Source organism: Centrocercus urophasianus, unplaced genomic scaffold (genome assembly GCF_019232065.1).
Source record: "Centrocercus urophasianus isolate 14NV4802_14NV808 unplaced genomic scaffold, USGS_Curo_1.0 seq_681, whole genome shotgun sequence".
In the NCBI taxonomy this organism is placed as follows: Eukaryota; Metazoa; Chordata; class Aves; order Galliformes; family Phasianidae; genus Centrocercus; species Centrocercus urophasianus.
In genome coordinates, this window is record NW_024885290.1 from 7,877 (window position 1) to 22,252 (window position 14,376).

Here is a 14,376-nt window from a genome sequence, read left to right on the forward strand (position 1 = left end):
CCCCCCCCCCCCCTTCAACCCCCTCCTCTTCCCCCCCGGCCCCAAACCCCGGCGTCGGCCTCGGGGACCTCCAGGTGAGGTCATTTCCTCCAGTTGGAACTGCCAGCACGGCGAGGGCCGGCCGGGGGCCGTGCACAGAGCCCCAGAGCTGGGAGCTGAAGGGATTTATAGCTGCGTGCTTCTTGGTTGCGTGCTATTATTATTGTTTTTTTCCCCCCCTCTTTTCCTCTCTGTTTTTTTCTGGTTTAAATGCACCAAGCCGGGTGGGACCGCAGCAGACGGAGAGCAAACAGAGAGTTGAACCCACGGAGGATGAGCACCGAGCCACTGACCCCACACTGGGATGCAGCCCAGCTCCATTCCCAGCGTCCCACCTCTCCCAGAACCACATCACCTCACTCCATCCAACCCCATCGAGGTCCCCAAGCTGTGCCACGACCACGAGGCACTGTGTGCCCGCTCCACGTATCCAAAGCAGCTTCGGAACTGCACATCCAAGCACTTTATTTTGAAGGAGAGGCTTTGGAACCTGTTTGTTTTGCATGGGCTCCAGCGATAACACGGAGCAGGGCCGCAAAGAGCCTTTGATCTGCTGCCGTTTGTCCCACCCCACCTCCCTCCCCCTCCTCCCCATACCACTTAGGTGTGGATTTCTCTCCCCCAGCGTGGAAGTTCAACAGCACAACACAAAGCAGAGGTCACTGCTGGGAAGGAGGGGGGTGGGGGGGACCCATTAAAAGTGGGGGTGAGTAAAGGAGGATGCAGAGCACGCGTGGCGCTGAGCTGCGCTGCTCTGCCAGCACGGGGCTGCTGTGTTCTGCTGCAGAACCCCACTGCCTACGGGGTGCTGGAATAGCTGGGGTGCAGGTGTTGGTGCTGACACGTGCATGGGGCCAGCAAACACCCAGCGGCTCCTGGGGGCATCGGGGCCCCTTGAGCAGCACCAGAGTGACAGGGAGCTCCCCAGCACCTTTGAAATCTGAGGCCAACAAAGGGCCATTTGTCAAAGCAACGCTTTCCCCACATGGCAGCCGGGGTTTGGGAGCTCTGAATTTCACACACACCACGATTTTCTGCAGCAAGCTTTTCCCTATGAAAGCAGAGTCTCTTTCCTTACAGCTGGGATCCTGCAGTTATAGGCTCCCCCCCGGCAGCACAGGGTGCAGTGCCACATCCCTCAGGTCTTTTGGGAAGGCTGCGTGGCCAGACAGCTCCCATGCTCTGCATCCCCTCCTCCCCAGCCTCTTTTCCTGCAGATCCCATTACTCCCAGCCACAAAGCCATTGTTCACTTTATTCCCCTCCAACAGCCATAGGAGCATGGCTAACAGATTCCTGCAGCCTGCTTGGCTTTCCTATAAAGCAGCACAGGCAGTGCACACACCTGGAGCAGCCCCAGCTGCCCGCGTGCCTCACGGCTGCTTTGCTTTCCTCCTGCACTGAAATCTGACCGTGCTGAATATCCCGTTGCAATGGGGCACTGTGATGTAACCTCAAAGTGATGGGGGTGGGGTGTTGATGGCAAAACCCCTCTGTCTGTGTTTGTGCCCCCAGCCTGCAGAGTTTCCCTCCATCTCCCACGTGGGGAGGGGGTGGGAGAAACCCTTCCCTTTTCTGTGCACTGATGCTTTGTAGGAGTTGGGGGTTGGCAGCGCTGGGATTGGGGTGCAGGGATGGGGGCCCCAACCACTCACCGAGGAGGGGAGTCCAGGAGGCACCTTCCGAACCTTTTTGGGCTGTCCATCTGCTTGGGAGAGAAGGAGAAAGGATGGAATCTTTTGAAAGGGAGTCAGCAGGAGGGCAAACAAACTCCTGCTAAACCAAAGGGCAGAACACACAGACCCCAAACGTCCCATGGCCAAAGGAGGGGCAGTAATGGGAACGAGGAAGAGCCTCCCAGCCCTTCATCCCATACATAATCCCTAACTGTATTGCTGGTTGCATCCTAGGAGATGTTTTTCAGCTCATGGTTACAAAAAGCCCTACTGAGGGGCAGGAGACAGGGGAAATTCATCGTAGGATGAACCAAGGCAAAAAGAATTAATTCCCCAGGCTGGCAGCACTATGGAGCAGCAGTATCTTAACGTGGCAGGACCAAAGTGGATGCCTTTTTCTAAAAAGCACTGGAAGGAACACACAGCACCAGGTCACTTCTGGTTTCGTTTGTTGGGGAAAGCTCAAAATAACAGCAGAGAGATTCTGGTGGGGGTGTGGGGTGGAACTGTGACAAAAAACACAAATTCTGGTGAACTGGGCTTCGTCATTCGAAAATGGGATTCGCACCCAACCTTACCCTTTGTTACCAGCAGCAAAGTGCCCCATTTCCAGGTGGATGCCAACATGCACAACTGCTGCTCCTGGTGATGGGCCTGAGGTTCTGGGGGGGGGGGGGGGGGCAGCCCCAGTGCTGTCACATTGCAGCTCCCAGAGCCCCAGTGGGGACCAGCAGCCCCCACAGCCATCCCAAAGCAGCCCCAGCTTTTCCAGGAACGACCACTGATGTGTGATGCGGCCTGAAGTGTTTATAGAAGAACCTCAAGCCATCTGCATCTGTAACCCAACCTGACATTTACTGGAAAAAAGGAAATTCCAAATGACTGAGAGCCCAAATTCCCATATATATATATATATATATATTTTTTTTTTCCTTTGGAGGGGGAGATATATTAAACCAAACGACCAATAAAAGAGCTGATGCCAGATGTGCAGCCAGGTGAGCCCATGGCAGCAGCAGCACTGGGACTCGCCCTGTGGTCACCCACCCAAACCAAAGCAATGTGCCCACAGCAACGTACCTATGCTGCTCTCAGCACCTCTCCTGCGAGGATTGTTGGGGTAAGAAAAATACTGAGACCCCCCCTTCACTCCAGTGGGGGAAAGCGTGCTCGGACTGGCGATTCCCATTTCGCTGGGCAGGAAACCAGTCTGCAAACAAGGAGAGGGAGAAAGCTTTGGGTGAGGATGCTGGAAAAAGCATTGAGCTCCCTTGGGGAGAACAGAGCTGCCTTTAAGCACCTCTCTGCAGAAAGCAGCCAGGGGAAAAAGCAACAAGCCCAGAGGCCAGGAGGAAAAATCAACACGTAAATACAGGGGGGCTGAGGGGAGGTGTGGGGGGAAGATGGGTGTGCAAGAAGGTGAGGGGCTTTCATGCCATGCGTTCTCCCTGCTGCCCAGGGATGCACTCAGCAGGTGCTGGTGCCCCTTTGCTATGCCCTGAACACCCATTTGATCCCAGCTGCAAGAGATGGGAGAGGTGACACCACCACTGACCCACCTGAGTCCCACCCTGCCCACAAGGCCACAGCCACGATCCCAGTCCATGGCACCAGCCAGACCCACTGCAGAGCTGCCATGCTTTCACTTTGGTTGCTTTTCTCTTACGTTTTATCAGGGAAAAGTGAAATCCCTCTTTCTGAAATGAGGAAACTCCTCCCCTGTGTTTATCCAAGCTGACCTTGGGGCGCTGGGAAGCGCAGGGAAACAGCACCCAGCCCAGCCCCACTGCTGGCTCTGGGACTGAGCTCTGTGCCTCTATAGGGAATTCACAGGGATGGCAAAGGGCCTCCGAGCCACAAAAGCTCCCTTTGAACCATCTTCAGGGGCTGAGCTGAAAGAAAGGAGGGCTTCAAGCTTTTGAGAAACTGGGAAGAAAAATGCGCTGCTCTTAAAGCACGGCCTCCTCCAAAAAGGGGTCGGGGAGGGAAAGAGGAGCTGTGTGTTCACAGCTGGTGACATTCCTGCAATCTGTTCCACTGGTCATGTTACCTCTGTGCTGAACGCTCCGGCGTGGCCAAGCAGAACAGGAGCAGAATGGGAAAGGATGGTGGTGGGCAGGTAACCCCAGGGGCACTGAAGTTTGGGGGTAAATTCCCCAGAAATGGGCACTTTTCTGCCCCGTCTCTCCCCCCAGCGATGCTTCCTGAGGTTGTTCTGTGAGCAGGCAGCCATAAATCTGCCTCAATGAGGGCGTCGTGGGAAGGAACAAAGGCATTTCGGGGACAATTTGGGAGGGGGCCACTTTTCCAAAAATAAAAAACACCCAAACAGGTCAGAACCCCCCTGCAGAATGGAAGCAGCGGAACTGCAGGCAGCACTGCGATGAGAGGGGTTGGTGTCCCCCCACATCCAATGCCCCCATCCCACGCTGCCACCCGATCCAGCCCTGTGTCCCTGCAGCCCCATTTGCCCACCCCGTGTCTGTTACCTTATATCTTCCCCCCCCTTCACAAAACCCCAGCAAAACCATCACATTAAAAAGCCCGGCTTGGCATCCATCCCGTTTTTATTTTAGCAGCTTCAGTGGTAAATTAAATCCACTCTGGCACGGGCAGCCAGCACAGCTGTTTCAGCAAAGGAAACATCCTCAGTTCAGAGAAGAGGAAATTATGACAAATTTGTGTAAAATTAAAACACGTAATGTGTGTGTGTGTGGACATGGAGAAAAGAAAAGCTGGCCAGCTGAGGGCTGTGCCCCTCCATAACGCCTTGCTTTGCTCCCCAGCCCCCAGCTGTGTCCCCCCCTGAATGCAGTGATGAGCCACAGGTCCTGAATGGCCACAGACCCAAACACTGCCTGCCCCAGCGAAATGATGGCACAGCAGCACAGCAACCACGGCACAGCTTCTCACTTTGGCAAGGAATGAGGTGCTGGCCAGGGAGGGGTTTTGCTCCTTCTTGTTTGCAGCCTGGCTTGATGTGATGGTGGTGGTAGGGATGGAGGTGCCGGGGCTGGGATGGGAGCAGGGAAAGCAGCAGTGCCAAGGCTGGCAGCGGGATGGAGAACCCCCGACCCCAATCCCAGCTCTGACAGCTCCTCCCCTGAGCCCTCAGCACACACCAGGCACTGCGCAGCCCCTTCTGAGCTTTGCAGGACCTCGTGCCCGGAGCTGCCAGCAAGCTGTTGACCCCTGGGCTCTCACACAGCAAAAAACTCCACGTGTTCTACCCTTACCTGGCTCAGTCCTGGCATCCCGGCGGCGTCTCTTCCAAAAGTGGAGTACGAGGCTCTTTCACCGCTCTTCCCTACGGTGGAGAAGAAACAGAAACGACGCTCTGTGTGATGGGGAAGCAGAACCCTGCACCCATCCCTCCCCGTCTCTGCAGCAGCTCTCCGTGTGCCTGCAGGAAGCAGGGAACAGCAGCGCCTTTAAGTGAGTGAGAGGCAGGGCTCGGTCCACAAACAGCAAAACCCCAAACCGGGGAAGTGCTCGTGGCCATGGAAACTGGCAGTTGGAGGCCAGAGCGCACACACACACACACAAAAAAAACCCACCCAACACAACACAAACCTCCAGACATATTAAATAAAAAAAGCACAGAGTTTGGCAGAGGCAGAGAGAACTCAGAGCCAGGAGGGAAGGAGCAGGCTGCATGTGCTTCCCATACAATGGGACACTCCATCTTGGTGGGGCTCAGCTCCCAGCCCTCGTGGATTATTTCCTGCCCCCTTTTTTTTTTGCTGGGTGCTCAACTTTCCAAAGGAGAATGCATTCAATGGGAAAGTTCCCTCGCTCCTCACTTCAGCCCCAGCCCACAGTGTCCCCAGGGCCCTGTGCCACCCATTCCCATGTGCACCCTATGCACCCGTGATGCCTTCTACTGATGCTCAGCAACCCTCCCCCCCCCCCCAACCCCCCACCCACACAGTGCTGAGAATGCTGCTGTCACGGGGGGGGGGAAAAAAGCACAAAAAAATAAAAAGAAACCCAAGACATATGGTGAAATGTTTCCATCCTGAGGTTCTCACAGACACCTCTCTGGGGAGCCTGGTACGCAGCACCCATGGGTGCTGGGGGTGAGGGGGGTGGGACCCCTGGTCAGCACAAAGCAACAGTGATTGCTATGAGTGATGCTGCTGGGGAAATGGAGATGGTGACCAAAAGGTTGTGACCAGCAGCAGGGCAGCCCTGTTCCAGTGTGGGGAACCCACATGGTTGAAGCTGGTAAGTGATGGGGCCACCCCAAAAAACCCCTTCTCCAAAATGGGGGTGATGGCATCCTGCCTCCCCACGCTGCTGCAACGAGCAAAACCGTCAGGGGAGGATTTGGCCAATCTGCTTAACCTAAAGCCCTAAGATGAAGGATAATGCACTGGGGCCACACTGAGAGCTCTTGGGGAGCAGCTGAAGACAGTGGGGAGAAAATTGCCCTGCGTCACCCCCCACAACAGGAATGTGATGGGCTGCTCGGTCCGCAGCCCCCAGCACTGCTTCTGTGCAGGGATGGTGAGCTCAGCCCCGTTTTCTGAGCGGTCCTTGAGCTGCACAGCCAATCCTGAGAGCCCCAAAGGGATGGGGTGACTTCAGCCTGGCCCTGCTCCTCCCATCCCAATGGGCAGATGTGCCAGGCCCTGCTGCTGCCTCGCTGCAGAGGCTTAAACATTAAGTAAACAAAGGTCAGGATGTCAGAGGACAGATCTCTTAAATGACCTAATTTCTAAAAGAGCTTAGCAGCTATATTTGCTGTGGTGTGACACAAATAGCTCAGCAGGTTGTGTCACTGGGAGGATCAGGGCTGCTCCTGAACCAGAGGGAAACCAGGGCAATTCCAGCCCTCTCCACTGCAAACCCATCTCTGTACCCACCCACCTCATGGCACCCCGATCCCAAACCCACCACGGAAAGCAGAACAGCCATATGACAACTGTGAGCATCAAGTCTGCTCTGTGCCTCTCCCCAAACCTGCTGCTTTTCATCTGATGTTTGTTCTTTTGTGCCTCGTTTGATTCATGTCAGAAGCAAAGCGTGCCTGGTACCAGCAATCTGCTGCACGCTTTGATCAGCGGCGGTGTGAGGGTGGGAGGAACTTCAGAGGGAGAGGCATCCCCCAGCCCTGCACCAGGATAATGCAGAAAGAGGAGAAAATCTCGGCTGCAGAGACTGTAAATTTAGTTGGGTAGGAAAATGGGGCTGGAGGGTGGCTGAGAGGAGGGATGGCAAAGAGAGGAGATGGCAAAGTGGAGGGATTGCAGAGATGGTAAAGAGGAGGTACAGCAGAGGGAAGGGATGGCAAAGAGGAGGGATGGCGAACGCTGAGGAATGCCAAACTTTGGAGGGATGGCAGATTTCTCTGCTCTGGGGTTTGGCACAGCCTGGAGGCTTTGGGCAGGAAATGGGACGAAGCTCCAAGCAGGCAGCATGGAGTGGGATGGAAGCAGCTCTCAGTGCAACGTGCCAGGAATGTCCCCGAATGCCTCCTCCAAACGACTGAATCCTGCTATTCTAACAGCATTCAGGTGGACAGATAGCAGGGAAAGTTAGGGAATAAATCATTACATCATACACCAGGATCCCTTCTCGTGGGGGGAGACACTGAGGCTGAGCAGGAGCGCCTCCCCTCCAACAACCTCAGCAGTGTTATTAAGTAGAGTTGTGGATCTGCCTTTTCTCCCCTCAAGTCCCAGTTGCAGACATGCAAGGGAAAGGGACTCAATGTGCCCATAGATTTGGCCAACACCCCCTGAGCACCTGGGTGCTTCCCAGCACTTCCCCAGCCCTGCTAACTCCATCACAACTCATCCTGGGGAGGAAGGATGAGCAAAGCCCAGGCTGCAATAGGAGGGAGGGGGGAGGATGTTAACAAAAACCAGGGGAGCAGCAACCAGCCCCATCCGCAGGCAGATTAAAAGTATTGTCCAGGAAAAAAGCACAATCCACAACAGCTCACAATGTGCACAAGATTAGAGACACTCTTCTGAAAAGAAGCTAATTACTAGAAATAATTACTAGAAAGAAATCTGTTATGGCTTATCAGTTTCCCCCCCCTGTTTAAGCAATGCCTCCCCAGCCATCCGCTCCCTGCTGAAAGGGAATGGTGAAAGAGCGACTGATTTGGAAGGTGGGTGATTTACAACAAAAAAATCCCTCCTCCCTCATCACCCACCACCTTGTGCCACCCGGGGGGACCTTTTGGGAAACCAGGGAGTGACAGGGAGGTGACATCTCCAAAGCTCACACTTCCCTCCCACTCTGCTACCGCAGTTGTATGCAAAAAGATTGGGGTTTTGTTTTTTTGGGTTGGTTTTTTTTTTTGACCCACTCTCCTTCCCTCTCATTTTCCCTTGAAGATTTTTGCCACTTGAAAAGTTTTCAGCAGCAGTTTGGTAATGAGGAAGAGAAAGCTCCACCTGTGGTCTTCCTCCATGCTGCTGTTTTCAGTGTAAGAGTGCAGAGGCGAAGCAAAACCTACGTATTTATCTTGGATCCTGCTCCAGGGGTTGGTGTTTTCTCCTTCAACCACATTCAGTTTTAGGAACAAAAGTGACTTTGAAATGGCAGGAGGCCCCTGCCCCTCCTATCTGCTATTTCCCAGCTCCTGGTTTGGTGGTGTGGCTCTAAGTGCTCTGCCTGGAGCCAGGGGCATTGCCAGCACTCATGGGGACGGCGCGGGGTGTTGGTGCCAGCGTGAGCTGCTCGGTGGCAGTTGGAGGATGTCACCCATTGGGGCACAGAGGCTCTGGTTCCACGTGCTGGGGAGCAGCCAGCTTGGCAGCCACGCTGTTTGCTAAGCACTGGGAGCCCCAGCTTTGAGAGGAAGCCAAACGTGTCCTCTCCCTACACACATCAAAGGGGAAAGCTCTGTGTTCCTCCCCAGGCAGCTCCTTCTTGCCTTGAAGCTCTTAGGGCTGCCTTTGCTCCCGGCATGGGAGGGTTCCTGCCCCAGCTCATGCCCCAACAGACCCTGCTACATGACATCAAGGCTCCCCTGGCTTATGAAGAAACATCTCTTCTGCTTTGCTTACATCCTCCCGGGGCAGGAAACAAGAAGGAATCACCTCCCTCGCTCTGCTATCTTCAGAAGTTGAAGGGCAACCAAATGCAGCAGAGCTCAGAGCGAGCCTCGTGCCACAAACACAGGCAGGAGGAGGAGGAAGAGCGCTGACAGCAGCTTCCCAGTGCCACCCTGCTCTTCTTCCCCTTTCTGACCTGCTCCAGAGGAGGAACCTCTGTGCCCAGTGGGGATTTTCTGTTTCAAACCCAATGCCCCCTTCTCATTCCCCTGCTTCCAATCAGAGGGTTCCACCCACCACCGCGTGGGCAAAGGTGGGGAGGACTAAGCCCAATTCCTAATGCCATTACAGCTCTCTAAGTCCTTCAGGGTGGATATTTTCTGCTCTTAATCTCTCCTTCCACTCTAGGGGAGAGGGAGATGGGTAAAGTGCCACATGATCACTGTAATGGGCACAGCAAGGTGTGCTGTGTCCCTCGTGCCACCCAGCATAGGGGGCAGAGAAGGTGGACAGAGAGAGTCAGAACACAAGACAGAGTTCCCCAGATCCCACCACAGGAGCAGGGAGCTCTCTGCAGGAATCACACTGCCTGGGGCAGCGGGGTTGTGGGGCAAAGCCCCCTGTGAGCCTATTGTGAGACCTTAAGGATGCGCTGTGCCTGTTGTCCCTCTCTCCACGCCTCTCCAACCCTGATTAGCAGCTCCTAGAGAGCAAACTCAGCCCTTCCTGCACCAGCACAGCCAGAATCAACCTCTGTTACTGCCCTCGAGTGCTACTGTAAAACAGGGAAAAATAACTGTACCCATAAATACAGTGGCTGCTGTGCAACATTAGGTGCTGATGAGACCCTCTGGCCAACAGCTGCTTTAACCACAGCCTGGACAGCAGCTCTGCTGGGGGAAGCAGTGATGCTGGCCGGTGAAAATGCTCCCAGGAAGTGCATGTTGCTGTTAGATTGGCCCAGCTTTGAGCCTGCAGTGTCGCCAGGCAGTGGGAGGCACTCACCCACTAGTCCAGGTCCCAGGAATGGAGATGAAGACAAGCTGTTGTGCGACGGCAGGTCCCGGTGCTCACCATAGTGGGGGCCTTCACCATAGCTCTGCTGAAGCAACACAGGCAGTGATCATCAGAGATGCTGAGCCAAATGCTGAGGAACGTGGGATATGTACCTATGTGCGCCCCATTTAATGTGGTGAGATGCTGCCTGATGCAACTGGAGGGGAAAAGACCCAAGCTGCTACTTGATGGGCGCCCTCTGGAGATGCCAAAGGCCCTGCTTAGCCTCAGGGTCGCATCAGCTGCACAGCACAGACCTGCTCTGGAGAGGCCAGGCTGTCAGGGAGCAGTGGGAAAGGTCAAAGTCAAAAGCACCTTGTAAACAGGACAGAGAAATGATGCCATCCTTGTGGCAGAGAGCAAGGCAGCGAGGCTGTGGCATTTGGAGGGGATGCAGCTCCAAAGCAGGGATCTACAGGGTGTTGGCCCTGTGCTGGTGGCTCCTGATGGGTTTCTGCCCTTGCTCAGCAGCTCAGTGCCCTCCAGGTGAGGAGCAAAGAGCCCCAGAACTGCCCTGAGCTGGGGGGAGTGGAGGGGAAGAGGAGCTCTATAAAAATGAGAAATGACACAGAGCTGCTCCACCACTGACCTAAGGGAAGGGAATGGTGCCATCACGAAAACGAATCACACAAACCCATTAAAACATGAGCATCTGTCAAAAAAACACCATTTCAATTAAGTTAATGTCTTTTCTCTCTTTTCCTCCTCGGGCCCCAGCTCTACGCTGTTCAGTTTTGGCTTCTTCATGCTGAAACCTTGCCAGTGCTCCCCAAACTCATCCTGATTTGGGGACCCCATTGTAATAAGCCTGCTTCTCCCCATGCCCAAAGCTGAGCATGGGGAGAAGGCAGAATATGGGCTGAAGTTCTGCACAAGGGTTTGGAGGAGTGGTCAGGTCCCCTCTGCCTGCTGACCCCCTTCCAATAACACAAACATGGCCCAAAATGGAGCAAAAAAGGCAGTTCCAGGGGTCAGGGCTGACCTGGGCACAAATGCATGCTCTGAAAGGCACAGCAGAGCCCCCGTTTATTTTCCTTTGAGCTCTGTGTTTGTGCTCCATCCTTACCCTTCCTTGGTCAAACGTGGAGCTGTTTTGATCTCCCGTTCCCCAGGAACCTGATCCCGGTCTTTCATCCAAACCTACAAAAAAACAGGAAGAACAAAGGTTACTCTTGCTTTATCAGCAAAGCCTCAAAGGTGTTCTCACAAAATTAACTCTTCCTTCTACAAACAAAGCAATATTTTCATTAATAAACCACTTCCACTCGGTGCGACCCATCAGCCTCTCCTCTCCATCCCCACCTCCCCACCTCTGCTGGGATTTTATCCCACCAGCTTCAAAGCAAATCCCACATCAGTCTGGAAATGCTTCAAAACACAGAGGGCAGTGGGGAAGAGGAGAAACAAACACTGCGACTCTGCTCCACCCTGAGACCACTGCAGATGAAGAACCGACTGCCTCCAGTGCTGATTTCTGCTGGCGGGAGCAGCGTGCAAAGAGCTGCCTGGTGCTCAATGGCTCAACATCCAAGAGCCTCAACAGGAGGCTGAGGGCACATTATTGGGGCTCACAGTGGTTCATGGCTATTTTTGGTTTAAGCTGCTGTGTTCCTGCAGGTGAAGGGGGATGGCACCATGGGGCTGTGCACAGCAAGCTCTCACCCGTGCTGTTTTCAGCCCTCCAAAAGCCCCTCTCTCTCACCAGGGTGGTTCAGTCCACAATGGCAGCGAACCAAGAGGAGGCTTTTGCAGCACTCTCGTGGTAGGAATTGGTTTCCTTTCATCTGCTGCCAGCTCCTCTCGGGCTGCACAGCCCCAGCAAGGTGTGAGCTCATGCCCTGAGCTCCATCCCCAGGACTGGGGGGATCCCACACCCCTCCACCCACCCCACTGGGGCCCCGCTGACCCAAAAGCTGTGGGGTGAGGGGGTCCATGGGGTGCAGCCGGGGTGGGCAGGCTCCCATTTCATTTGAGCAGAGCTGATTATTATGGCAAACACGGTGGGTATTTGTCTCCTCCGCTCCCCTTACTGTTCATTTAACCAGAAACTTCTTTCAAATTACATCCTTCTATTTCTGTGCCTTTGTGTTAATCATTTCCCCAGAGAATTGGTGTTTAATTGCTGTCTAATTTGCATAATTATGCATATTAATCTCCACACCTAATGAATATTCATACTTCTCATTTAGATTTTGTTTTCTAATCAAAAATTTCCAATGTGATTACTGTGCAGAGCAGGGATAAGCCTCTAATAATACCTTGGATACTAGGGAGAATTACTGCCAATTCTCCCACCTCCTACTTCCTAGAATAAACTTTTGCTTTGCTAATGTGTTTTTCTAAAGCAATTCATCTGCATACCCTGCAAACACCAGTGGAGATCAGGAAGCAGAGCTGCTCCTTCCCTTTGCTTGGCTCTCACATGCTGGAGGCACGAGGACAGTGCCAAGCCCCCATGGCAGCAGCCCATGACTCCCATCCCCACCAATGGGGCCTCGCATGACTTTGGGTGCCTGGAAGCTCACCAGGAATTTTTTGCCCCAAAATCCTACCAAAAAAATAAGAAATATTCCCATGCAGGGTGCTCCAAGAAGGGGGTGAGCAGCATTCTGCTGCCCTACGCTGAGCCTGAGAGGCTCAGATGCCTCTGGGCACTGGGGACCCCCAAAGTCCCTTTGGTACCTTCATGCTCTGTATTGGGGGAATCCACTTTTAACAGGGGTTGATAGCAGTAGGGCAAAGGGGAACGGTTTTAAGCTCAAGGAGGGAAGGTTTAGATGGGATTTCGGGGGGAAGTTCCTTACAGTGAGGTGCTGGAACAGCTGCCCAGAGAGGCTGTGATGCCCCATCCATCCCTGGAGGTGTTCAAGGCCAGGTTGGATGGGGTTTTGGGCAGCCTGGGCTGGTATTAAATGGGGATGTTGGTGGCCTTGCGTGTGGCAGAGGAATGGGAACCCAATGATCCTTGAGGTCCCTTCCAACCCAATCCATTCTATGATTAACACAGAGAGGCTTTTGCTCTGCTGCCCAGCCAGCAAATGGAGCACAGCTCAGGAAACAGCACAGGGGTCAGAAGGACCCCAACAGCTGCCCCATAGCCAGCGTGGGGCTGGCAGAAGGTCTCACCCCATCACCAGTGCAGCGTGCCCCACTGCAGCCTGCAGGCGATGGGAGAATTCAGGTGCAGAAAGCACACTGCCCACCTCACCCCTTGGCAGCTGCCCCACGCTCATCACCAGGCTGCTCTTCCCTCCCCTCCTATCAACAAGGAGCTACAATTTGGCAGCAAACTCCCTCTGCTGCACCCTCGAGCATCCCAAAGGTCGGCCAAAAGCAGGTGCTTCTGGAACAGCACCCACCTGCTCTGGGCAAAAAAAAAACAACCCAAACAACCGAAAAACCAACGAAACAACACAAATCCAAGGCAAGGATGAGATTGCAGCAAGGCTGCAGCGTGGCACAGAACAGCCCTGGAGCTCTGCAGCGCTCACCTCCAGCACAGGATGCTCAGACACCCACACGTGCACGCAGCTGCTTCATTTCTGCAGCCAAGCAGGTTGGGGCACGCTTCACAATTCCGAAAACAAGTGGAAAACAGGAGCTGCACCTCCTCCTCTCCATTAATACAGTTATTAAAAAGCGCGCAGATTAATTGTGCATTTTAATAACCCTGGGCATGAATATTCATAACTCATTTCTTGCTGGTGTTCTAATTAAAACGTACTAATAGAATAAGATGTAGCTGTCAGACAGTCGTGGGGTTTTTTATCCTTTACCATTTCTGTGGCACAGAAGAGCTGATAGACAACAACTGCTCCGTGTGGATACAAGGAATTCATCCACGCTGAGCCTGACCTGAAGCCTTCAGAGCACAGCAGGGCACAGCTAGAGAGCATCGTGGCTTTGCATTGGGATGGGAAGGGCTGACACAGCCCAGGGTGGATGGATGGAGGTGGGATGCCACCAGGAGAGCCCCGGTGCTCCACCCTAATTTGATTTGAAGCAGAGGTGACAGAAGGCTGCTTGATAAACACTTCCAAATTAAGCTGCTTTGCGTCCTAATCGCTCTGGCGATCAGCCCCAAGGCAAAATCTCTGCTAAAAGGGATTTGAAATCAATAAAATTAGTCGACTGGTAATTAGCTTTAAGGCCCAGGCAAACCGACGGGGCTGTTTTGTCCCCGGCAGCAGAAAAATCCCATGGCTGCATCCCAGAGCCGTGGGACGGATCCTGGGGAAGCCCCACATCCCCCTTTATTTACCAGCCCCATCCGCCCTGCAGAGGAACAAACAGGTTGGAAGGGAAGGCAGTCGTGGGCTGTTTACAGGACGTGGATTGTGGAGGGGACCAAACAATGTGTTCACTTCCCTTTCCCGGCGTTGGACAAAACAATTCTGCCTCCAGTACACAAAATAAAGCCAGGGTGAGCAGCGCTGAACACCTGGAGGGCAGCTCAGGACGCTCAGCCCGAGGGGCACAGCTCCCATTCACATCCTATGTTGCCTTAAAAAGACCACGTTTTGGCTGCAGAGGTCCTGTGTGCAGAAGGAGGGGAAAGCCTGAGGTCCTCACTGCCTGGTGGGAAGCAAAATG

The 14,376-nt window shown here is 54.0% G+C and overlaps 1 protein-coding gene across 7 annotated transcripts in view; it reads right to left on the reverse strand.

Moving 5' to 3' along the window:
• TCF3 (transcription factor 3) overlaps positions 1–14,376 on the reverse strand; it is a 46,055-nt gene that overhangs the window by 7,822 nt on the left and 23,857 nt on the right. For 3 of the 7 annotated variants that reach the window (XM_042837144.1, XM_042837138.1, XM_042837143.1), the window contains 5 exons: positions 10,850–10,923; positions 9,733–9,829; positions 4,951–5,021; positions 2,795–2,924; positions 1,694–1,746 (listed from right to left, as the gene is read on the reverse strand). In XM_042837144.1, the coding sequence (XP_042693078.1) occupies positions 1,694–1,746; positions 2,795–2,924; positions 4,951–5,021; positions 9,733–9,829; positions 10,850–10,923 (425 nt within the window). The remainder of the gene's footprint in view (positions 1–1,693; positions 1,747–2,794; positions 2,925–4,950; positions 5,022–9,732; positions 9,830–10,849; positions 10,924–14,376) is intronic. The other 4 variants (XM_042837142.1, XM_042837145.1, XM_042837141.1 and 1 more) reach the window with 3 other exon arrangements.